The 23484-nt window shown below is 54.6% G+C and overlaps 1 protein-coding gene across 5 annotated transcripts in view; it reads right to left on the bottom strand.

Moving 5' to 3' along the window:
- Positions 1–1752: 1752 nt before the first annotated feature.
- Positions 1753–23484, bottom strand: part of LRRC8A (leucine rich repeat containing 8 VRAC subunit A) — a 31003-nt gene continuing 9271 nt past the window's right edge. For 3 of the 5 annotated variants that reach the window (XM_019420860.2, XM_019420863.2, XM_019420861.2), the window contains 2 exons: positions 9215–11379; positions 1753–3662 (listed from right to left, as the gene is read on the bottom strand). In XM_019420860.2, the coding sequence (XP_019276405.1) occupies positions 3387–3662; positions 9215–11371 (2433 nt within the window). In that variant the 5' untranslated portion in view covers positions 11372–11379 and the 3' untranslated portion in view covers positions 1753–3386. Of the gene's footprint in view, positions 3663–9214; positions 11380–12311; positions 12605–23484 lie in introns of those variants that run through there. The other 2 variants (XR_008424364.1, XR_002072868.2) reach the window with 2 other exon arrangements.

Here is a 23484-nt window from a genome sequence, read left to right as displayed (position 1 = left end):
TGAGCTCAGCCTTTGGGAGCCTTGGGCCCAAGTCATGTTTTCTGGGCCACGGCATCGAGAATAGCTGCTTGGTGTCGATTCCTGAGGGCCAGGAGAGGGTGGCCAGGCTCCTGAGAATGGAGAAGAGGTTCTGAGGAGCTAGGCTGGGGGAGCAGGGCAGGCTGAAGACAGAACCATGCAGGAGATACAGGTGAGACGGAGCTCACGTGAGGCAGGGCGCATTCCCCACTGTCCTGGCCCCATGTGTTGCGGTGGCCCGAAAATACAGACACCGACCATGTGCCAAGAGCACGGTAAGGGTCCGATCCTGCTGGGCCAACAGCTTGCCTGGGAACCCCCACCAAAGGCTTGTAGTGGAGCTCAGGGAGGCAGACCGGGTCTCAGTCCAGGCCTGGGCCCTGCGTTCCCCATCCTTAATTTGGGGATAACATAAATACCTCTCGTAAGGAGGAAGCTCGGCACTTTACCTCTGATGAAGAGCTTGGCACAGGGCCTGACATTTACTAAGTACCTACCAGCTGTTGAGCAGAAGTTAGCAGGGGCTGTTCTGGGTGGAATGTCAGGATATTTTTATCTTATTGTTGAACTTCCCCCAGTTTTCCAAACTGCTGTTGTAATCAGAGGAAAGACTACCACTGAGGTTTGGAGCCTAGAGCCCGGGAGGATGGGGGGGAGGGGAGAGGGAGGGGATGGACCTCCCAAGATTTGTTCATTCATTCTGCTCAGGCTTCGGGAAGTGGGTTTGCATTGTGGTTTTTCCCAAAAGCTAACCAGCTCCAGAGGCAACACTCCTCTTTCTGGGGTCGCTGGGGGGCCCCAAGGCTGGATGGGGGAGCGGGGGTTGGGAGGTGCCAGACCAGACAGGAGGGGAAAACGCCTCCACCGTGGCGATACAGGAGGGTCTCCGAAGGGATCACAGCCCACCAAGCAGCAGCTAAGGCCTCATCGCTAAGATCCAATGGCCTTTCTTCTTCTTCACCAAAAGCCCCCTGCCCCTGGGTCCCCAGGTCGGCCCAGCGCAAGCCTCACTGGTCCAGGTGGACAGTGTCAGTTATTGGGCACTAAAAGCCAGGCCCTCTGTTCAAAACTCCACCTACCACATAATTGTCACCAGTGAGCCTCAGAACAGTCCTGCAAGGTTGCCAACGCTAGTCTGATTTTACAAACGAGGACTCTGCGGCCCCACGTCAGATAAATGGCAGAGCTACGATTTGAAGGCAGCTCTGCCCTTGACCCCTGCCCCTTCAGCAGGTTCCCAAGGGGCCAGGAGCCGGTCGGGTTCTCTGCAGTGACCGGCCGCCCCACCTCTGAGGAGCCCAGGGGAATGGCTGTTAGGAATTACAAGGGTCCCTGTGAGAGCACAGAGTGGAAACGCCCATTGCATAGATGGGGGTATGGAGGCCCTGGGAGGGAAGGGATCGGCCCGGCTTTGTGCAGGGAGTAACAGAGCTGGGACAAGGATGGAGAGTATTCCAGTGCCCCCACGCCTTCCCCCGCCAAAGCTCACGAAGGTCCAAACCACAGGCGACTGGGTGGCCGTGGGATCCCCGGCCTGGGCCACACCAGACACGCAACAGAGGCTGCCTCCACGGGGCTTGCGGTCTCCCCCGGCAGGGAGAGGGGCGGTGAACCACCTTCTAGGTGCCCATCGGTGGCTGTTCCACAAACTAGTCCACAGGGCCCAGCGGGACTCAGAGAGCTGAGGGAAGCCCCCCCCATCCCCCCCGCAATGACACAGAGACCTCCAAAGGCTACCTTCTGTTATAGATTTATTTGATATTTGAACCGAGTCTACAAGTTCAGACCCTCATGTAACGGATTGCTTCATGGTCGTCAAAGGCTAGTGTGCATTATTTCTGAGGATTACATCCGCCGATATGACGCAGGAAACACACATGGACAGACAAATGGACGTAATCATTAAAGACAAGAGACGCTAAAACGTGCCTTAGTGTCCAAGTGATTGATCTAAGGGGGGGGGGACCCTTCTAACGCGGGGACCCCGGTGACTGATCTAAAGTGAAGTGGCTTCCAGCAACCAGGTGCTGAGGGGGCTGTGTGTGCCAGGCGCCCGGGACAGAAACTGGAACTAAGACCTGGGGAGCCCACCCTCCCAGCAGCGACCTCCCCACCCATGACCCCGCCTCCGAGTGTCTCTTCTTTAGGACCAGGTGGTGACAAGGCTGATGTCAGCAGCTGAGGCTAGTGGTGGCACTGGGCAAAGTCGTGACACGTGAGGTGGGAAAGCAGAGTCCGGGCGAGGTAGCTCCTCCTGGCTCTTTAACACTGAGACGAGGGACGGGACGATGGAGCACCGTTCATCCGGGGATTAGCCAACCCGAGTCTCCTCCTTTCTTGGCAGCTCTAGAACATTCCCTCTGGCCAACAGCCACAGAAATGAGTGCCTGCCAAGACACATGGAGGAGAAAGAAAACAAGACACCAAAAAACAAAACAAAACAAAACAAAATTCCCCATCCTGGGAGAGGAGAGGAACAAACAGAACTCCTGGACCGAGGTCACACCAGACTCGGAAGACATTCGGCAGCCTGCACCCGGGGGGGAGGAAATACAATTCAGGGTCTTGCTGCTCTGCTCTGAAGCTGCCATTCCGCCCTGAGACCCCAACTCACTGGCCTTCACTGTCTTTTTTTTTTTTTTTTTTTTTTAGTTTTTTTCTTTTTAATACCCAAACCATCAATTTTCAAAGCTTTAAAAAAAAATTTCTTTTTCTTTTTCTTTTTTTTTTTACTTAAAAAAAAAAAAAAAATCTAAAACTGATGAGGCAAGCCCCAGGCCTGGCCTTTCTACCCGGCGGCCTACCGTCCCCCTGGGCCATACCGCCAGAGCCCGGCCCCCGCACCAAGGTGGTGGGGGGGGCGGCGACTATCCACGGCTGGTTCTCCCTGGACCACTCTGCTCAAGTCTGGGTGGGTACCGCCGGTGGCATCACCAAAAAAAAGAAAAAGGGACACGGCCCACCCTTCCTTCAACACCTCCCCCATCTGAGCTGGACTTTCTTGGGAATGTAGAAGTTATCCGGAGGGAGGGGTGGGAAGTGGCGAAAAATAAATACCAAGAGCTAAGTAGGTGTCCCTGGGCCTCTGGCGGCAGAGATGGCCTCCAGGGAAGAGGCCCTGATTGTCCAAATACTGCACTCTACGACTTAGGTCTCTGATCTCCCCGACAAGGCGCCCGCCCTGGGGGGCATGAGTCTCGAAGGAGAAAAGGGGCCAGCCCCTCAGGTACTGTCCTGTCGCTGCAGCCCAGCCGACGTCCAGCCCCGGGCTCCTGGCCTGGCTGAGACCTGGCTGGTTGTCCCTGGGTGCCCGGGTCCCTGGGTCCCAGGGCTCCTCGGCGGCCCCGTGCTCAGCCGTCCGCCAGCGCTCAGGCCTGCTCCTTGTCAGCCCTCCACAGCCGCTCCTTCACCTCGGGCGGCAACGTGTTGAACAGGTCCTCCTCCACCACCAGGCCGCTGCGCTTGAGCAGCGGGCACTCGCCCAGCTCCACGGGCAGACACTCCAGCCGGTTGCCCCGCAGCTCGATCTGGGTCAGGTTGGTCAGCTCGCCCACCCTGGAGGGCAGTGACTGCAGAACGTTGTTGCCCAGGTGCAGCGCCCGCAGCTTCCGGCACTGGAAGAGTTCCGGGGGCAGTGCCTCGATCTGCAGGGGAGGAGCAGAGGGCCCGAGTGAGGGGCACAGCACAGACCCGGGGCCTTGGCCGAGGCTTCTCCCCGCTCCCCCGGCACCAGTACCGTCCGGCCCGAAGCCCAGCTGACTCCCACCCGTACTTGAAGAATCATTCCGTACTCACCTCTTCTGGGAAGCCTTCCCCGGCCTCCCGGGGAACCTATGGCCCCCACGGCCCCCAGGAGCACCGATCCCTCCGTGGGGAAGCTGCTCGGCCACCGGTCACTCCTGGACCGTGGGCTCTGGGAGGGCAGGATGGGGGCCACCTGGGTCCCCGCTGTCTCCCAGCACCTGGTCCCCCCGCACATCACAGCGGCCAGGCCAGCTACTCCACTAACCGCTCCCCACTCCCTCCACCGTCCAGGCCTCACCTGTGGGTCTTGCCTGATTTAAGAACAATTTATGAGGGGCGCCTGGGTGACTCAGTCGGTTAAGCGTCTGACTTCAGCTCAGGTCATGATCTCACCGTTTGTGGGTTCGAGCCCCGCGTCGGGCTCTGTGCTGACAGCTCGGAGCCTGGAGTCTGCCTCGGATTCTGTGTCTCCCTCTCTGTATCTCTCTGCCCCTCCCCCGCTCAACTGTCTATCTCCCTCTCAAAAATAAAGAAACGTTGGGGCGCCTGGGTGGCTTGGTCGGTTGAGCGTCCGACTTCGGCTCAGGTCATGATCTCACCGTCCGTGAGTTCGAGCCCCGCGTCCGGCTCTGTGCTGACAACTCAGAGCCTGGAGCCTGTTTCGGATTCTGTGTCTCCCTCTCTCTCTGCCCCTCCCCTGTTCATGCTCTGTCTCTCTTTGTCTCAAAAATAAATAAACGTTAAAAAAAAAATTTTTTTTAATAAAAAATAAAAAAAAAATAAAGAAACGTTAAAAAAAAAAAAAGGACCATTTAGGAAAGGGAGAAGCATGCCGAGAAAATTGTACGCCCTGAACTGTTGCTGAGAACTGGAGACAGTGTGCCAGTACGGGTGGGGACCCCAGCTGTGTCACTTCCCTGTCCTGGGCCTCAGTCCCCTCCTCAAGTCACACCCTGACCATGAGTGCCGGGAGCCCAGTATAGGCCATTCCCCTCCTATTTTGCAAAATCTGAATAATGGGCAATGCCCACATGCAACTTCTTACATACCAGGCTGGATCAGAGCACTGATACTTTTTTTTTTTTTTAACGTTTATTTGTTTTTGAGAGAGAGAGAGAGAGAGAGCGAGCGAGGGCCCAAGCAGGGGAGCGGCAGAGGGCGGAGGACAGAGGATCCAAATCAGGCTCCACATTGACAGCGGGGAGCCTGATGTGGGGCTCAAACCCATGACCCTCTGCTATCCGTCCACACCATCGGTGGAGCAAGGAACAAACGGTGGAGCCCACATGGGGACCTGCTGTGTCTCTAGGTGCATAGGAAAGGCCGCACAAATGCCACCTTCCGCCCTGCCCTTCTGTGAGGAATCAGCTATAAACACGGTTCTTACTGAATCTGTTTTTGCCAAAACAACCTCCTTCAGGTACGAGAGGCAGGAGGCACCCCACTCGATCCCGCGTGAGGACGACGGAAAGACTGTTCAGTAACCTCTCTGAGGCTGCTCTGTCCCCATCCCCATTGTCCTGCTGAGGCCTGGAGAGGCGAAATGCAACGTGTCCGAGACTACACAGCCAAGGAAAGGTCGAGAGAGGATGTGAGTAAGCCTGGCTTCCTCTGATTGGAGCCTGTGCTGTGCTCCCATTGTGCCAAATACGGCGCTCCCTGCCAGTGTAGCCCTGGGCAAGTCCCTTTCCCTCCCTGTGCGTCAGTTTCCCCCTCTGTATAATGAAAGGGTAGGACTGGAAACGCATGTCGCCTTCAATGTTCTGTGTCTGAGGGTGTTTTAAAAGAGACTCCTGCCCCAGGCCTCCCAAACCAGCCCCCGTTGTGCCCAGCGGTCAGGGATGGGGCCAAGGTGGCTTCCAGGTGAGCAGGACTGACGCTGAGGGACATGACGGTCAGAGGGATGATGGGAAGCGGGCTCTGGCAGGACTGGGGGGGGGGGTGCCTGAGCCCCCCAGAGAGCCCGCTCTCTACCACAGTGGCCTCTTCTGACGACTCAACGGTCAGGGAAGCGTGAGAGGCCTGGCCCAGTGAGTGGCACAGCTGGGGTTCACGTGCAGAACTGCCTCCCTAAAACACCGTGTCCCCGGAGCACCCCTGCCCCATCCAGTGAGCTCTCTCCACGTCCCACAGAAAAAAGGGAAGGTCCCTCCAGTGGCTTGGCGCCCCGCCACAGCCACCCCTGTCCTTTGGGCCTGTCCTTCTTCCCGAGGTGTCACTCAGCTGCTGAAGGGTCGAGGTCCTTTCCCATCACCCCGATCCTGCCCTCTCCTATGGCCCAGGGACCTCAGTGGCTCCACTATCAGCACTGAGGGGCCCTCAAGTCCCGCCAGTCTTTGAAAAAAAGCCCCTCCCAGAAGCCTCTGGGGTTGCTCCATGGCCCTCCACCCCTCCCAGCAAACCATCTGGACAAACACTGTCTCTTGCTTCACTGTGATCCAGCTTCTGCCCCTGTCCACCCCTGAAACTATCCGGCCAGAGTCACCAACAGTCCCTCCTAATCCGTTGGACCTGAACCCATTCTTTCACCCCACTGTCCCGCGTGCCGTAAGCCCACACTCTCCTGCCTGGTCTCTTTCGCTTCCACCCCAAAGGCTTGAGCCAGACTCCTCTCTCCCTCCATCTTCTCCCCAGTGATCTCGACAAGGACCCGTCTTCACGCAGGAGTCTGGGTGGGCACAGGGCGGATTCCCTGGGCTTCAGGCTGACTCAACATGAACATCCCTTGGATGTCCCAGGGGCGCCAGACCCTCAACATGGGACATACGCTCTCCTCTCTGAAAACCAGTGACTCCCTCTACATCCCGTTTCAATGGCCCATCTTCCCAGGCAGCCAAGTGAGAAACCCAGAGTCACTGGGAGCTCTCCCCTTGTCCCGCATCCGATCCAGCCCCATCCTGCGGATTCTGCCGCCGATGTCTCTCCACCCGCAGCAGCCTCTGTCACCCCCCGTCCCCCGCCGGTGGCTGCGCCTGGGTTTTCTGCCAGCTCTTGACCTCGCTCATCTTGTCCCTCAAACCCACAGCCTCACACTGCAGCAAGATCAGTCTCTCCCAGTTGTAAGTTAGGTCGTTCCTTCATGCACTCAATCAACCAGTATCTGGTAAACATTTCCTGTGTGCCAAGACCCACGTCACCAGACAAGGGGCACAGGGACGATCTGATGGAGACAAGGAAGAAGAACAGGACTCTCCTACCAATCCTGGCCCCAGGCTGCTCCTCCCCCATGGACAGAACCTACTGGACTCTCCCCTTTCCTCTTCATCTGGCGGACTCCTCCTCGTCCTCAGGGCCAGGTGAGATGTCCCTTCCTCCATGAGGCCCTCCTGACCTAAATCTGGGTTGAGGCCGCTCCCGTGTGTGCCCAGGAGCCTCCAGATGGGCAGCCAGTGGGCCTTGTTCGTCCCTGTGTCCCCAGCACCTTGTCCCACGCTAGGAGTGCTTGAAAAGCATTTACCAAATCAATGAAAGAATGAATAAATGGATTTGTGGACAGATGAACACCAGCTTTCCGTGTCTATTCACACGAGTTTAAACCTGGGAAAAGAGCAGCTAAGGGCCTGAGCCAGGTCACACCCACCCCTCCCTGTCCACCTGCAGCCCCAGGGGCGGGGGGTGCTCACAAAGGAGGAGGAGAGGGGCTCCAGCTTGAAAGGATGGGCCTGACAAGGATCCTGCCCAAGTGAATTTTTTTACAGAGGCCTCTGGCATTCCAGGGGCGGAGACAGGATGTGATTAAACAGTGTGCTAAATAGGGCTGCAGAGGGTCTCCTTCCTCGGGACAGCAACAGCGTGCCTGTCTGCCTGTCGCCAGCTCCTTTCCTGAGGGGTGACCTCAGCCAACAGGCACGACCTAATAGGCCTGTTAGGGGTGAGCAGCGGGGGTTAGCGGATGGAACTTCGAGCCAGGCTGGACGTCTGCTGCACCCTCCATCAGGAAGGAGGGCCCAGCAAGCTGCCCCACGCCACCCCCCAGACAAAGGGTTGTGAGATGCCTTAGTGGACCCAATTCCAGGGGCAATCTGGCCCCACACTGTGCTCTGGGGGAGCCGCTTGGTCCCCCTCCACGTATTAAAGGAAGTGTTGGGGTCTGTCTGGTGCTGCCCAAATGTGGCTTCTGCCCAGAGGTCCAATTTTCCTGATCAGTGGCCTGTCCCAGGCCATGGGGGCAGATTCTCCAGTGAGGCAACCTGGGACATGACCTTCGCCCTTGTACGCTCAGTCATGATTTGGGGGAGGAAGACAGGACTTGTCACCACCCCTGATCTATGGAAGCGTCAGGTTGGTTTGTACTGAGAGAGGCTTAGGACGGAGGAGAGGGGGACCCAGACCCTTCAATCTGAGTGACACTGGAGAAGGTGTGTCCTTTCCTGGGGCAGGGGCATTTCAGGGACTGCCTGAAATGAGAGAGCTCCTGCCGGGAGCTTCGTGCCCTGCAAAGGGTGGGCCGCTTTGTGCCCCTGGCCGCAGGGCGGCGCAGGGATGGTGTCCGAACCGGGTCTCCAGAGTCTGCACTCCTGGCCTGGGGCCCCCACCGCCACCTGCCTCACTGCCAGTCTCCACCCTGAAAGCGGAGACCAGGAATGTGTCACCCCTCCTGCAGGTGCGCAGGAGGGGCGGGCAGGGGGAGGTCCTTCCAGAGGCTGTGGCTTTGCCTGCACTACAGAGACCTGACCGCAGGGCCACAGGAGCACCCTGCCCTCAACTCCACCCGCCTGCCTCTGAGAAGGGGCCCTTGGGTGGGGGGCTTCCCTGGGCAGGCGAGGGGCTAGCACACGGGGCTACCAACGATTTGTAGCCCTCCAGGGCATCGCCTCCCACACTGCTGGCCTGAAATGGTTTGTACAACTTCCTCTCCAAAAAGGCAGGTGGCGACAAGCCCGACTGTGCCCTCTACCACCCCAAAACACAGAGGGGGAAGGGTGTGAGCAGTGCAAAGAGTTGCAGAAACCACCCGGTTTCGCCTCGGTGAGCACCAGCCACCCACGGTTTCTGTCTCCAGTGGATCCAGATTGGCCCCTCGACTCCAAATGCGATCTAGAGCCAGCTCCAGGCCGGGTCCTGCCTCCCACAACCCAGCCCTCGGACCTCCTGCCCCAGCACACCCCTGCCTATAAGGAACGTGCCCCGGGTCCCTTCAGGGACAGGCACCCCCCCCCCCCCCACCCCCTTACCACACCAGCCCTCCCGACAGAAGGACTCTGCAGCATCCTATGGCAAAGACAGGCTCCCAAGCCCAGGTCGGCAGGACTGGCCCGGGGCCCGGGAATCTGTATTCCCAACAAGCTCCTCCCGGGTGCTTCTGGGAACCACGGGGGCGGGGGAGGACCGCCAACCCAGGAGCCTCAGGCCATCCCGACCACCCCGAGACACCGAGCCTCCTGAACACCTCCCCCTCCTCCGCCAAAGGCCTCCGCCGGGCCCCCCGCGGAGCCACGGCCAAGCCACTCACCCGGTTGGCCGTGACCGCCAAGTTCTGGAGGTTCTGCAGGAGGCCGATATCGGCGGGGAGGAAGGTCAGGTTGTTGTGGCTGAGGTCCAGGTAGCGCAGCTTGCGGCAGTAGAAGAGCTGGGTGGGGATCTTCTCGATCTTGTTGCGGTTCAGATAGAGGCGCTCGAGGTTGGTGAGGTTGCCGATCTGGATGGGGATGTAGGCGATGTGGTTGTACCACAGCTTAAGGCAGGTGAGGCGGTGCAGGTGCTGGAAGCTGATGATCTCCTCGATGGTCTTGAGGTTGTTGTCCTTGAGGTCGATCTCCTGCAGGTTGTGGAGGCTGAAGATGGAGTGCGGGATCCGCTCCAGGTCGCAGCGGATCAGCTCCAGCTCGGTCAGGTTCACCATCTTCTTGAGGCTGTTGAGGACGATGAGCTTGGTGCCCTCGTTGTTGATGGACAGCTTCTGCAGGTGCACGCCCACGTCGGTGACCACCTGGGGCAGCTTGGTCAGGTTGCTCTTGAGCCGCAGCACCTTGAGACGCTTGAGCTCGCGCAGCCCGTCGATGACGATGTAGCGGTTGTTCTCCGCGCTCAGGTTGCCCGTCAGGTGCAGCTCCTCCAGGGTCTTCAGGCTGTAGATCCACAGCGGGATCTCCTTGATGTCCGTGAACTTGATGTGCAGGGCCCGCAGGTTCTCGCGCAGGAAGGCCAGGGCGGGCGCCTCGATCTTGGCCGCCGTGTGGTACAGCCACAGCTCCTTGAGGCCCGTGAGCTGGGCGATGCTGGGCGGGATGGTCACGTCCGGGATCAGCTCCAGCTTCAGCACCTCCAGCTCCACCAGGTCGAACACGGTGTCGGGGATGCCGCTGAGCATGAACAGGTGCAGCTCCAGCTTGTCCTGCGCGTTCTTGGTGAGCCGCTGCCGCAGCTTGTCCAGCGTCCACTCGTTGTTGAGGTTCAGCTGCCGCAGCTTGTTCTCGCTCACCTCCGACAGGAAGACGGCGAAGCGCTTCGAGTAGAGCGGGTCGTACTGGTCGATGAGGTGGAGCATGAAGGCGAAGTCGTTCTTGACGTCGGGGATGTCGCTGTAGCTGCTCTCCTCGCGGATGGACTCGAACGAGTACTTCTTGAGGGAGCGCCGCAGCATCCACCACAGCGTGTACATGCAGATGAGGCCGTAGAAGATGACCAGGCTGATGTAGAAGGACGCCAGGATCTTGAAGAGCGTGGCCAGCGGGTGGGCACAGCGGTAGGTGCGGTAGCCCGTCAGGCTCTCGATGTCCACGGTGCAGTCCACGTCGAACTTGATGTTGTGCACGTAGTAGACGGTGTAGCAGATGATGAGGATGAACTTGACCACCTTGATGATGGTCTGCCGCATGTAGAGGCGGTACACGATGTCCCCCTCCTCCACGTGGGTGCGGAACTTCTTCACCTTCTCGAACAGCGCCTTGGCCTGCTCGCCCTCCTTCTTGTCCAGCACGCCCGTCTCCGAGCGGTCCACGATGCCCTGCTCGATGCGGGACTTGGTCCGCTGCAGCATGGGCACGGTGGCCTCCACGTCTTCGCTGACCGTCGACGACTTCTTGTCCATGGAGCCGTTCATCTTGCTGAAGGCCGGCTTGGGGTCGCTCTCTTCCACCACCGTCTCGGACAGGGCGCGTGTGGTCCAAGGCGAGTCGAAGCACTTGAGCAGGATAGACACGAAGTGCTCCAGCTTCGAGCTCGTGCGCGGAAACTTGAACCAGAAGTTGCTGCAGGCCAGGAAGATGAGCGTGTGCAGGAGCACCAGGTAGGGGAAGTACTTGGCGAACCAGTGCAGGCGGTTCTCGTAGCACACGGCGTCCACGTAGTTGTACTGGTGCCGGTCCAGGTCGTACTTGATGCCCGTGGGGCCTGCGCCGGGGGTCGGCAGGACCGTGGAGTTGGGGTAGGTGGGCTCTGGGCCAGGGGCTGCCCAGCCCCGGAAGGAGTCGTTGCAGGAGTCCTTGGTGACCCACTTACAAGGCAGGCAGATCATCTTGTCCTGGGTGACCTGCAGTGTGCCCCCAAAGACCGCGATCATCAGCATGACAATGGAGATGTAGTCGGTGAACACGTCCCACCATGGCTTCAGGATCCGGTAGGCCGGCTGCGTGTCCGCAAAGTAGCGGAGCTCTGTCACTGGAATCATGGTGCAACCTGAAAGGGACCCACAGGAGGGGGTTACCACAGGGCGGCCCGGCTGTCTGGGACCCGGGAGACGGCGCACCCATCGTCCAACGTTCCACCTTGAGTCGGGCTGGGAGTCACAGCCTTGCCACGCACAGGGTGGCCCCCCGATCAGCCTCTGTCCAGAACTATGTGGCCACCGGGCGGCCGGGACACCGGCACAGGGGAAGGCAGGTGGCCTCCGGACTTAGCAGACGTGAAGACCAAGAGCTGAGGTCGGGACCCACGCCGACAGATGGCTAAGGTGGCCTCGCCCTGCATTTCAGCAGGACCATTTGGGAATTCCTGTCCCCGGGCTGCATCCTATTAACGATCAGACTGACCAGAGGGGCTTGCTGAAAACTCCCAGTTCACTTGGAACCAGGGCCGTGATGCTGCCCCAGTGACCCGAAGAGGTTTCCTCCAAGTGTGAGAAATCCCAATGTAGAAGAGGGGGCTTGATGTGAACTCACTTTTTTCTTTTAAGTTTATTTATCTATTTTTGAGAGAGACAGAGACAGCGTGAGCAGGGGAGGGCCGGAGAGAGAGGGAGAGACAGAGAGAGAGAGAGAGAGAGAGAAGAGAGAGAATCCCAAGCAGGCTCTGCATTGTCAGCACAGAGCCCAGTGAAGGGCTCGAACTCAGTGAGACCATGACCTGAGCTGAAACCAAGGGTCGGACGCTTCACCGACTGTGCCACCCAGGTGCCCATGAACTCACTTTTGTAAGACAAATAGGGAAATTCAAAAAAATTCTATGAGGATGCATGTAATTATGTCCCTACTGGATCCTGAAGGGAGTCTTTCTTACACACACACACACACACACACACACACACACACACACAGAGTAGGGGGTGTGGCCAAGCAGAGAGAAGACAAGAAAACAAGATCACCGCCGCATGCTGGATGATATCACAATTATTATTATTATTATTATTATTATTATTATTATTATTATCATCTCTGGCCGTGTGCATCTACATGTGTGTGTATAAGGAAATTAAAAATAGCAGCATATTATCTCCCTGGAGAGTTCAATTCGGCAGGTCTCAGGTAGAGCTTACACTTGACTTTGGTGACACTAACGATCGGCCAAGTTTGGGGAATACTGCGTAAGAAGCCACATTCAGGAAATCCAGCCAGTGACATCCAGGAGGAGTGCAACAAAATGAAGGTGCGAAAGGAATCCTGTGCTTGGGCTGTCTGCAATCACCCTGCCAAGATACACTGCCCTTACAACTACTGGTCTGCAAGACTGTAACGAAATTTTAACAAGTACTCTATGTTCACCAGAGAACGCTTGGGGAAATATAAAAAAGCATAAACACAAAAAAAGAAATCCCTTGTAAGAACACCGCCAGGGCTGCCTACTGTTAACTTTTCAATGCGTAATAACCTTCCAGTCCTTTCTGTGCATATTTTTTAAAATAAAATTGTGAATTTTATTTTACTCCCTATTTTCCAATGTAGAATCTAGATTTAAAAAAAAAAAAAATTTTTTTTTTTTTGAGACAGAGAGAGACAGAGCATGAATGGGGGAGGGTCAGAGAGAGAGAGGGAGACACAGAATCTGAAACAGGCTCCAGGCTCCGAGCTGTCAGCACAGAGCCCCATGCGGGGCTCGAACTCCCGAACTGTGAGATCATGACCTGAGCCGAAGTGGGACGCTTAACCGACTGAGCCACCCAGGCGCCCCAGCTAGATTTTTTTTTTTAAGTTTACTTATTTTGAAAGAGAGAGAGAGGCAGAAAGAAAGGGAAAGGAAGAGAGAACCCCAAGCAGACTCCACACTGTCAGCAAGGAGCCCAACACGGGGCTCGATCTCATGCACCATGAGATCATGACCTGAGCCGAAGTCTGGCATTCAACTGACTGAGCCACCCAGGTGCCCCTAGAATCTAGACTTTAAACCAAGGTTTAAGTACTTGTATTTTGACAGACTGGTCTGTTTCTCTTGGGAGAGGAACCAGGGTGCCCGGACTACGGGACTGCCCCCCTCATTCTAACTGTTGGTAATGTTAATGATGACCACGGTAATGAAACATTCATAAAACGGGCCTCCCTGCAAACGCCAAATGTGTTCCATCCTGTCTTTCCAGGGCACACCGGGATGGGTGGGAAGGACAGGAAGAAAGCAACCCAGGACGCTGAGAGGGAATCGGGGCACTCAGATGGATGTGTGCCAGGCACTGGGCTAGCCCACACCACGGAATCCCTTCGATGCCCACGTGCAGGCCTGTCTTTGGCCTCGTTCCACAGACGGGGGAACTGAGCTCAGGGATGTGAAGTCACCTGCCACGGACACTCTACGACTCAGGGCAGAACTGGGACTGAACCCAGGCCTGTCCCTCCGCCTCCCCACTTGGGTCGTCACTGCTGCACGGGCTTGCTGTCAGCGTGACCATGCCAAGAGGCCACACCCGGGAGTCCAGCTTCCCTGCCCCCCTGGGGTTCCCAGAACTCAGGTCACCACGGGGCCAGTAGACACCACCACCCTCCCTGGGCCACCAGCTCCAGCCCAGGGGTGAGCCCTCCTGGCGAGAAGGCCTGGGCCTCTAATGACTGGCTGGCTCCTTACACCGCCCACACTCCTGGGGAGGGGGCACCCCGGGGAGGGCTCGCTGAATCACACAGCCAGCCTCCAGCTGAAAGAGACCCGGATACTCGTCCCTCCCTCGCCAGTTCCCCAAGCCCACATCCAGGCAGGCACCCAAAGGCTGGGGACGGGAAGGGAGGAGGGGCCGAGACCGAGCGCCTGAGGGCGTGCACCAGCCTGCCCCGGAGATTCCAGAGAGAGACGGCCACGGCCACGGCCACGGCAGGACGCCAGACGCTGGGGGCGGTGCAGTTTATGACCAGGCAGGATGTGGTTGCAAACTCACAGTTTTGGAGGGAGGTGGGTGTGCCAGCCTAGTGGGGACACCCGGTCTCACGGTGAGGAGTGGCCTCTGGGCCCTGCCGTCCTAGGGCTTTGCACATGTGGCTTCCTGACTTCTGAGGTGGGAACAGTGCATAGCTCCGTTTACAGGTGAGGGAACTGGAGGCCGGCAGAGGGAGGAAACAGCCCAGGCCATTCCAGACCGGTATGTCTGGCTCTTAGCTTGCTCCTGACCCCAAACACCTGGTCTCAAGCACATCCTGAACTCGCTGCCATCCAGCCCTTGGCTCAGCCTTCTGGGGACGATGAAAGTGCCCAAGGTGTGTCCACGCCTCAGGGGCCTCTGTGTCCAGTGGGAGCTCGTGGGCAGTGGTGGGAGACACAGATGCCGCCTCCCTGCTGAGAAGAGCCTCGTGGAGTCTCAGGGTGCAGAGCCAGGGGCCCTGGCTGGGAGTTCGGTGCAGGCCCGGCCCCGTGGGGGTGACCCTCTAGCTGCACCCTATTTCTGCCTCACCTCTGCCACCAGCTCACTGTGGAACTCTGGACAAGGCACTGCCCCTCTCTGCTGGGGTTTTGGGAGAAATCTGGAAAGGAGGTGCAGGCACCAAACCCCAGGCTTTAGTCCCCAGGGATGCGAAGGAGGGGCACCCGCCCCAGGGGCCCCCGACAACCAACAGCTAGGTGGTAGGGGCAGCCCACTCCCAAGCAGCTCTTGCTGAGGCTGAGGGCGGGCAAGCCGGTGGCCAAGAAGGCTGAGCTGAGATCTGCCAGCCTCGATCTCGCTGCAGGACCTTGGGCAAGGTCCTTGCTGGCTTTGGGCCTCAGGTTCTGCACAGACACCTCACAGGGCTGCTGGAAAGCGTCCACAGAATTTCACGCTTTTACAGTGCTTAGCGCAGAGTGGGGGGGGCAGGCAGGAGGTTCAGGCACCTCCTCGTCTTGCTCCTTCAGGGCAGGAGTCTTTGGCGCATAGTAGGTGCTCAATAAAATCAGCGGGTCTCAAGAGAGGGCCCGAGAGGACGGGGCAGGAGTGGGACGCAGGGAAGGGCAGGGCCCAGGCATGGCGGGGAGGGAGGGCAGCAGCGAGTTTCAGGTGGTTGTGGGCAGGGCTGCACATCCTGACAGGGAGGAAGCGGAGGCTCTGCCCAACCCCGAGGGCCCCTGGGAAGGAGACAGAGCCCCTCACACCCCACCCCGCCCCAGGTAGGGATCTCCAGTGCAGGGACCCGCCCCACGAGTCAGTGACTCAAGAGCACTGAACATCCACAGGGGCAGCTCCTGTTCCCAGACTAAAGACTCAGGGCCAAGTCCAGGACGAGCACATAGTTCCAGCACCCATTTTTTTTTCCTTTTTTTAAGTGAGCTCTACACCCAACGTGGGACTTAAACTCACGACCCTGAGATCAAGAGCCATGCTCTACCGACTGAGCCAGTCAGGCACCACCCCCCCCACCACACCCATTTCTTTTTCTCCAAATTTCACTGTGGTCATATACACATAACATAGAACTGACTGTTTTAACCATTTTTAGGTATGTCATTCAGTGGCATTAAATACACTGCCATTGTCGTACAGCCACCACCACCACCATGGGTCTGCTCTGTCCCCATTCAACACCAACTCCCCGCTGCCCCCTCCCCCAGCCCCTGGCAACCGCCATGCTACTTTCCATCTCTATAAAGCTGACTATCCCAGGTGTTTTGTGAACAGAGCCGTGCAGCAAGATTCGTCTCTTTGTGTCTGCCGTATTCCATTTAATACAGGGCCCTCAAAGTTCATCCGTGTCTTAGCACGGGTCAGAATTCCTTTCCCTTTTAAGGCTGAAGGATATTCCCCACAACCATTTTACAGATAGGGAAACTGAGGCTCAGAGAGAGAAGCCACTGGCCCAACTTCACACTGGCTGTAAGTGACAGAGGCCACCTTCAGAGCCAGATCCACAGTGGAGCCCGGCCCTGCAGCAGCTCCAGGGGGCCACCCGGGTGGAGCAGATCCCACCTGGAAGCAGACCCCTGTGCTCAGGAGGGCGCCACAGGGAAAGGGAGCGGGTTCAAGGAAGTGGGGATCTCGTTTCCGGTTACAGAAAGCACTCCGCCCAGGACGGTTCCTGCAGGCAGTGTGTTCATCCCCTCCCTGCACTGAGCCCCTCCCCAGCTTGCATCGCCTCCGGGCAGGGGTCTGGAATAGCTTGTCTGCCCCATGGCCTGTTTCCCTGTCGCAAAGGGGGCAGAGACTCTGTCGTGGATATGCCCACATCTTGTAAAAGGTGGTCAAGGGACCGAGGGGCATGTGATCCCAGGCCTGTGCCTGCCTTGGGCACCTCCTTTCACACTGTCTGTGGCCCACCCTGAGGTCAGCCAGCAAGGCTTGGCTCTAGAGCCGCCGATGCCACCAAACACCCCCTTGTCCTGGCCACCCCTGCCTGCAGCCAGCAGGGAGGGAGCAGTGTGTCCAGGAGCCAGGACTCCTTTCCCTCGTGGCACGTTGGTTTCCCCAGCCATAAAATGGGGGGTGGGGCGCGGGACACAGATGCCCTGCCAAGCTCTCAGGACTATCAGAAGTCACTGAAATGAGTTTTCCCAAACTGCCTGTGTATGGCCCATCGGTCAGGTGGAGAGCAAGCCCCAAGCTACATGCTGTGAGCTTAGAGCTGGAGGGATGGCCGGGCTAGTCTGGGCTCTGTCCTGAGTGGTGGAGTGACCCTGGGCAGGAGCCTTCATGTCTCTGAGCCTCAGTGCGCCCCCATCTGTGGGATACGGCTAAACCAGACATGGGCCTGGCCCCCCAGAGCAACCCCGACTTCAACAGACAGTCAGGGGTGGCTGAAAAGTGCACAGAACAGGAGCACAAAGGAAGGAAATGGAAGGAGGAAAACCACGCAGAGGGCTGGCAGATACCAGGCAAAGAGACACCGGTGGGTGGGGCCTGGCCCACGGTGGGCGGGCCTGGACCACTGTGGGCGGGGCCTGGCCCGCGTGGGCGGGAACGAGGATGCGACCTTTTCAATGGAACGAAGTAGCTGTGTATGTAACACCATTTTGGAAAAAAAGCAAGATCCAGAAAAATAAATAAATATAATCTCATTCTGATAAACCCTTGACCCACAGTCCCTGCACCGTGGGGAGGGGCTCCCTCTCCGAGAGGGAATAAGAAACAGAATTAAAAGAAACTAATTTTTTACCAGCATGCATTATCTTTGTGATTGATAAAACAGTAGAGTTCAAAAGAAACAGAGCCTTAAAAAAAAGAAGAAGAAAAAGAAAATCAGTTCTCATGTGGGGATCAGGTGTTCTTTTGAAGTTCTGGGAGGGCAGTTTGGGGAGGGCAGTGGGGAATTGGGTCAGATCAGGTCAGGTCTTTGCCCCAGGAGATGGAGAATTTGGAAAGGATCCTGAATAGAGGACAAAGATGAACGGGTTGAACTCAGGGAACTGAGAAAAGACAAAAAGGCAATGTGCCTTGCTGTCCTCTGAGCTCTGGGCTGACTACTTCTTTTCCAGAATGGAGGCCTCACTCTGAGCTACAGACTGTGCCCTCCTAGAAGTCAGGGGTTAACATCCACCAGTGAAGTGGGAGACCAATGGCTGCACCCAAGTAAAGCTTCGGAGGCAGTGGGCAAGAGGCCACCCAGGGGCCGGGGGCCAGGGAGGCTAGGAGTCCTGCAGGACAAAGGCCAGCCCAGACTCATCCGGGGGCCCTTGTGCAGAGCCCAGAATACAGCAGTGGAGACAAGACCTGCCGATCTGGGTGGAGCTCAGGAAGGAGGCCGTAGGAGGAAGGATGGCAGTTGTCTGCGAAAGAGCAGGACAAAAGTCAGTCACAGGAATGTTCATCAGAGTGTTATTTATGCCCTGGGAAAACTGGAAACAACCCAGATGCTCATTACTGGGTGACTGGTTAAAGACTCATTAAATGATCAGACGATAAAACGCTATGAAAGAATGAAAACTTGTTAGAGCAAGACACCCAATGACTTGATAAGAGGAAAAACGTCAGAAGTATGCTACCTGCAAAGAGTAGGTAATCAAACTGTGGTGGAGTAATTCTTCCGTTACGAGTTTTATGTATACAAATAAAACTTAACACATACATTTGAACCATATTGGCAGTGACATCAGACTGCTGTTTATAATCTTTTTTCACTCCAAACTTACCTCTATTTTCTATTACGCTAGTCAGGTAATGAAGTTTGGTTTTTGTGTGTGTGTGTGTGTGTGTGTGTTTTTTAAGTTTATTTTTTTCAGTAATCTCTACACTCAACATGGGGTTCGAACTCATGACCCCGAGATCAAGAGTCACATGCTCTTCTGACCGAGCCAGCCAGGAGCCCCGAAAAGATTTTTTTTAAAATCACAATTCCAAGGGCATCTTTTGGGATGAGCACTGGGTGTTGTATGGAAACCAAGTTGACAATAAATTTCATATACTTAAAAAAATAGGGGCGCCTGGGTGGCTCAGTCGGTTAAGCGTCCGACTTTGGCTCAGATCATGATCTCACGGTCCGTGAGTTCGAGCCCCATGTCGGGCTCTGTGCTGATTGCTCAGAGCCTGAAGCCTGTTTCGGATTCTGTGTCTCCCTCTCTCTCTGACCCTCCCCCATTCATGCTCTGTCTCTCTCTGTCTCAAAAATAAATAAACGTTAAAAAAAAAAAAATTAAAAATAAATAAATAAATAAATAAAAGATCAACACTTCAATTTAAAAATAATAGCAACAAAAATAAAATTTGGGTAAAAAAATAATAACATAAAATAAAATAAAATAAAATAAAATAAAATAAAATAAAAATAAAATCACAATTCCAAGGGATCAAGCATAGCTAAGACAATTTGGAAGAACAAGGTGAGAGGAGACTGACCACAAAGATATAGGAATTCAGCCAATGTGGTATTGTGATGTAGGGATAGATGGATGGATCAAAGGAACAGAAGGGCGAGCCTAGAAACAGACCCTGAAATGTCTGGAAACAGACATGAAGAGTGTTAGCTTTGCAGGTCGAGGGAAAGAATGGGCGTCCATGAATGGAGCTGGCTCTCAGGTACTCACATGAAAAAAACCATAGCCTCATCTACTTCCTTAATATGAAAATAAATTCCAATGAACCAAAGACCTAAGACAAAACCTCCAAGGAGGCCAACATGGGCAGGGCTCGATCCCACAACCCTGGGATAATGACCCAAGTCGAAATCAAGAATCAGACCCTCAACAAACTGAGCCACTCAGGTGCCCCAAAAGTTGAAAGTGTTTAAAAAAAGGGGCACCTGGGTGGCCCAGTTGGTTAAGCCTCCAACTCTTGGTTTCAGCTCAGGTCATGATCTGGTGGTTCGCGAGTTGGAGTTGTGCATCAGACTCTGCACTGACAGCACAAAGCCTGCTTGGGATTCTCTCTCTGTCCCTCTCTCTCTCTCTCTGCCCCTCCTGTGCTCTCTCTCTCTCAAAATAAATATACTTTAAAATTTTTTTACGTTTATTTATTATTGAGAAACAGAGAGCATGAGCATGGGAGGGGCAGAGAGGAGGGGAGACACAGAATCCGAAGCAGGCTCCAGGCTCTGAGCTGTCAGCACAGAGCCCGACGCAGGGCTTGAACTCCAGAATGGTGAGATCGTGACCTGAGCTGAAGTCAGACGCTCAACTGACTAGACCACCCAGGCACCCCAAAATAAATAAATAAACTTTAAAAAAAAGAAGAAAGATCTAAGAGATCAACTTAGGATGAGAAAGGATTTCCTACCACAAAGAGTACAAATCCTTACAGGAAGAGATTGATATTGTGATCACATTAAGTTCAAATAGGGGCGCCTGGGAGCGCCTGGGTGGCTCAGTCGGTTGAGTGTCCAACTTCGGCTCAGGTCATGGTCTTGCAGTCTGTGGGTTCGAGCCTCGCATCGGGCTCTGTGCTGACAGCTGGGAGCCTGGAGCCTGCTTCGGATTCTCTGTCTCCCTCTCTCTGCCCCTCCCCCACTCATGTTGTCTCTGTCAAAAGTAAATAAACATTAAAAAAAAATTAAAAAAAAAAAACAGGGGCGCCTGGGTGGCTCAGTCGGTTAAACGTCCGACATTGGTTCAGGTCACGACCTCACGGTTCGTGAGTTCGAGCTCCGCATTGGGCTCTGTGCTGATAGCTCAGAGCCTGGAGCCTGCTTCGGATTCTGTGTCTCTCTCTCTCTCTTTTCCTACCCTGCTCGCACTCTGTCTCTCTCTCTCTCTCTCTCAAAAATAAATAAAGATTAAATAAAATAAAATACATGCATATCAAAGAACATAATAAAAAACAAGTAAAAAGAACGCGCAGATTTGGAAGAGATATTTACAATGCGTGTAACTACCAAAGGATTACTATCCAGGGCAAATACAGAACTCTTCTTTTTTTTTCTTTTCTTTTTTTTTTTTTTTAATGTTTATTTATTTTTGAGACAGAGAGAGACAGAGCATGAACAGGGGAGGGGCAGAGAGAGAGGGAGACACAGAATCTGAAACAGGCTTCAGGCTCTGAGCTGTCAGCACAGAGCCTGACGCGGGGCTTGAACTCACGGACCGTGAGATCATGACCTGAGCCGAAGTCGGACGCTTAACCGACCAAGCCACCCAGGCGCCCCTGCAGAACTCTTACAAACACAAGAAAGAGACAACCCAAAAGGAAAAAAAAACTGGCAAAATACACGAACAATTTACAAGAACAAAATGCAAATGGAATTTAACGCATGAAATTAATTCCTAATCTCGTTACCAATCAGGGAATGCAAATCAGATGCCACTTCATTCCCCTGCAACTGGCAAAAATGCTGAATTCCTAGACGAGGAGTTAGGATGCACATATCCTACAATCCAGCGACTTCTCTCCTAGTTATAGATCTCAGGGAGTTGTTTTACACACAAGAGAAGTCACGGACAAGAATGCTCTCTAAAGAGTTGCTCCTAACAGCCCCAAATCAGCAGCAACCCATCCATCAACGGGAGAAAGGATAAATCATTACCGTCGTACAACGGAATGCTAAAGCAATGAGTTAATGATCTATACCTACATGTACTAACAAGAATGGACCTCAGAAACAATGCTGAGCCAAAAAACAAGCTACAGAATAATGTTATGTGTTATGCAAGGTTTTCTATAATGTAACATATCCATGTGTAGTAAAGCTATAAAGACATGCATGGAGAGCCCCCAAATCAAGATAATTTCATCCAGAGAGGTGAAGCAAAAGGGCTTGGGGAAGAGGCTTTGCTTATGTCTGAAATAATTTGAGACAGAGACAATCTAGCTAACGCAATTACTGTAAAAATTAAGGACCGACAAAGCTGAGTCCTGGATACAAAGATATTTGTTCTGGTTTTATACTTTTCCGTGTGCTTAAATTATTTCATACAAAATTTTCCAAAATCATCCTCTGTTTCTACCCCCTCTGGCGGGTCCTCTCTCTGGTCCTCACACCTGCCAGGCTCAGCTGGAGGCGGCCGCTCTGGACCTACTGCTGGGGCAGCAAATTCAAATCCTCCTTCCAACTGGCCTGCTCCTCACCTGTGGTCTCTCAGGATCCTAGAGAACACGTTACCACCCCTGCCTGGTCCTGCCCTGTGCCCAGCGAGCTGCCGAAGCGGGTAGGATGCAGTCAGACCCTTTCCACATCACAGCAGATGCAGGCGGGGAGAAGTGGGAAGGTTCCTGTGGCAAGGCCGGAATATCCCTGCCCCTGGAGAGTCCCTGTCTTCCCCCTTGGTGGCAGGCAGATCGCGGAGGGCACAGAGAGCAACAGCTTTGGATCTGGGAAGACACAGGTTCAAAAGCAGCTCTCCTCTGAAATCATTCCATGACCCTGGGAAAATTATTAGCTCAAGCCTCTGTTTTTACAGTTTTAAAATAAGAATAGGGGTGCCTGGGTGGCTCAGTCGGTTAAGTGTCCAACTTTGGTTCAGGTCATGATCTCACGGTTCATGGGTTCGAGCCCCACGTTGGGCTCTGCGCTGACAGCTTGGAGCCTGGAGCCTGCTTTGGATTCTGTGTTTCCCTCTCTCTCTGCCCCTCCCCTGCTCATACTCGGTCTCTCTCTGTCTCTTTCTCAAAAATAAATAAATGTAAAAAAAAAAATTTTTTTTAATAAATAAATAATTAATAAACTTTTAAACTGAGAATAATGCTACCTACCTCATACATCTGTATACAGTGACCCAAAAGATGTCCAAGAGGTATTAAAAAAAAAATCGGGGCGCCTGGGTGGCTCAGTCGGTTAAGCATCTGACTTCACCTCAGGTCATGATCTCACCGTTTGTGGGTTTGAGCCCCGCGTCGAGCTCTGGGCTGATGGCTCAGAGCCTGGAGCCTGCTTCAGATTCTGTGTCTCCCTCTCTCTGCCCCTCCCCTGCTCGTGCTCTGTCTCTCTCTCTCAAAAATAAAGTTAAAAATATTAAAAACAAACAAACAAAAAAACAAGCACAGAGTCTCAGGTTTGCAAGATGAAAAAAAGTTCTGGAGCTCAAGGGGGGTGAGGGCCGCAGAATGGTGTGAACGCATTAATGCCACTGAACTGTGCGTTTAAAAATGGTTAAGACGAGGGGCGCCCGGGTGGCTCGGTCGGTTGGGTGTCCGACTTCAGCTCAGGTCACGACCTCACGGTCCGTGAGTTCGAGCCCCGCATCGGGCTCTGTGCTGACGGCTCAGAGCCTGGAGTCTGTTTCAGATTCTGTGTCTCCCTCTCTCTCTGACCCTCCCCCGTTCATGCTCTGTCTCTCTCTGTCTCAAAAATAAATAAACATTAAAAAAAAAATTTTTTTTTTAAATAAAAATGGTTAAGATGATAATTTTACTTGTGTATCTTACCGCAATTTAAAAAAATTTTTTTTTTTTAACATTTATTTATTTTTGAGACAGAGAGAGACAGAGCATGAATGGGGGAGGGTCAGAGACAGAGGGAGACACAGAATCGGGAGCAGGCTCCAGGCTCTGAGCCATCGGCCCAGAGCCCGACGCAGGGCTCGAATTCACGGACCGCGAGATCGTGACCCGAGCTGAAGTCGGACGCTTAACCAACTGAGCCACCCAGGCGCCCCTCTTACCGCAATTTAAAAAAAAATCAGGGCAAAAGAGGCATGACCCTATTCTTGTTTTAAAAAAATTGTATCCCTAACTTATTACTGTATGCATAGAAAAATCTGGAGAGCTATACATAGAACTATATGCAGTTAAGTCTGAGGGCGGATCAGATAGCAGAGGGTTGTCTA

This window comes from Panthera pardus, unplaced genomic scaffold, assembly GCF_024362965.1.
Source record: "Panthera pardus isolate Hobbes unplaced genomic scaffold, ASM2436296v1 HiC_scaffold_20, whole genome shotgun sequence".
NCBI classification, from domain to species: Eukaryota; Metazoa; Chordata; class Mammalia; order Carnivora; family Felidae; genus Panthera; species Panthera pardus.
Note: the sequence above shows the minus strand (reverse complement) of the source record. Positions and strands in the feature narration are given on the sequence as shown.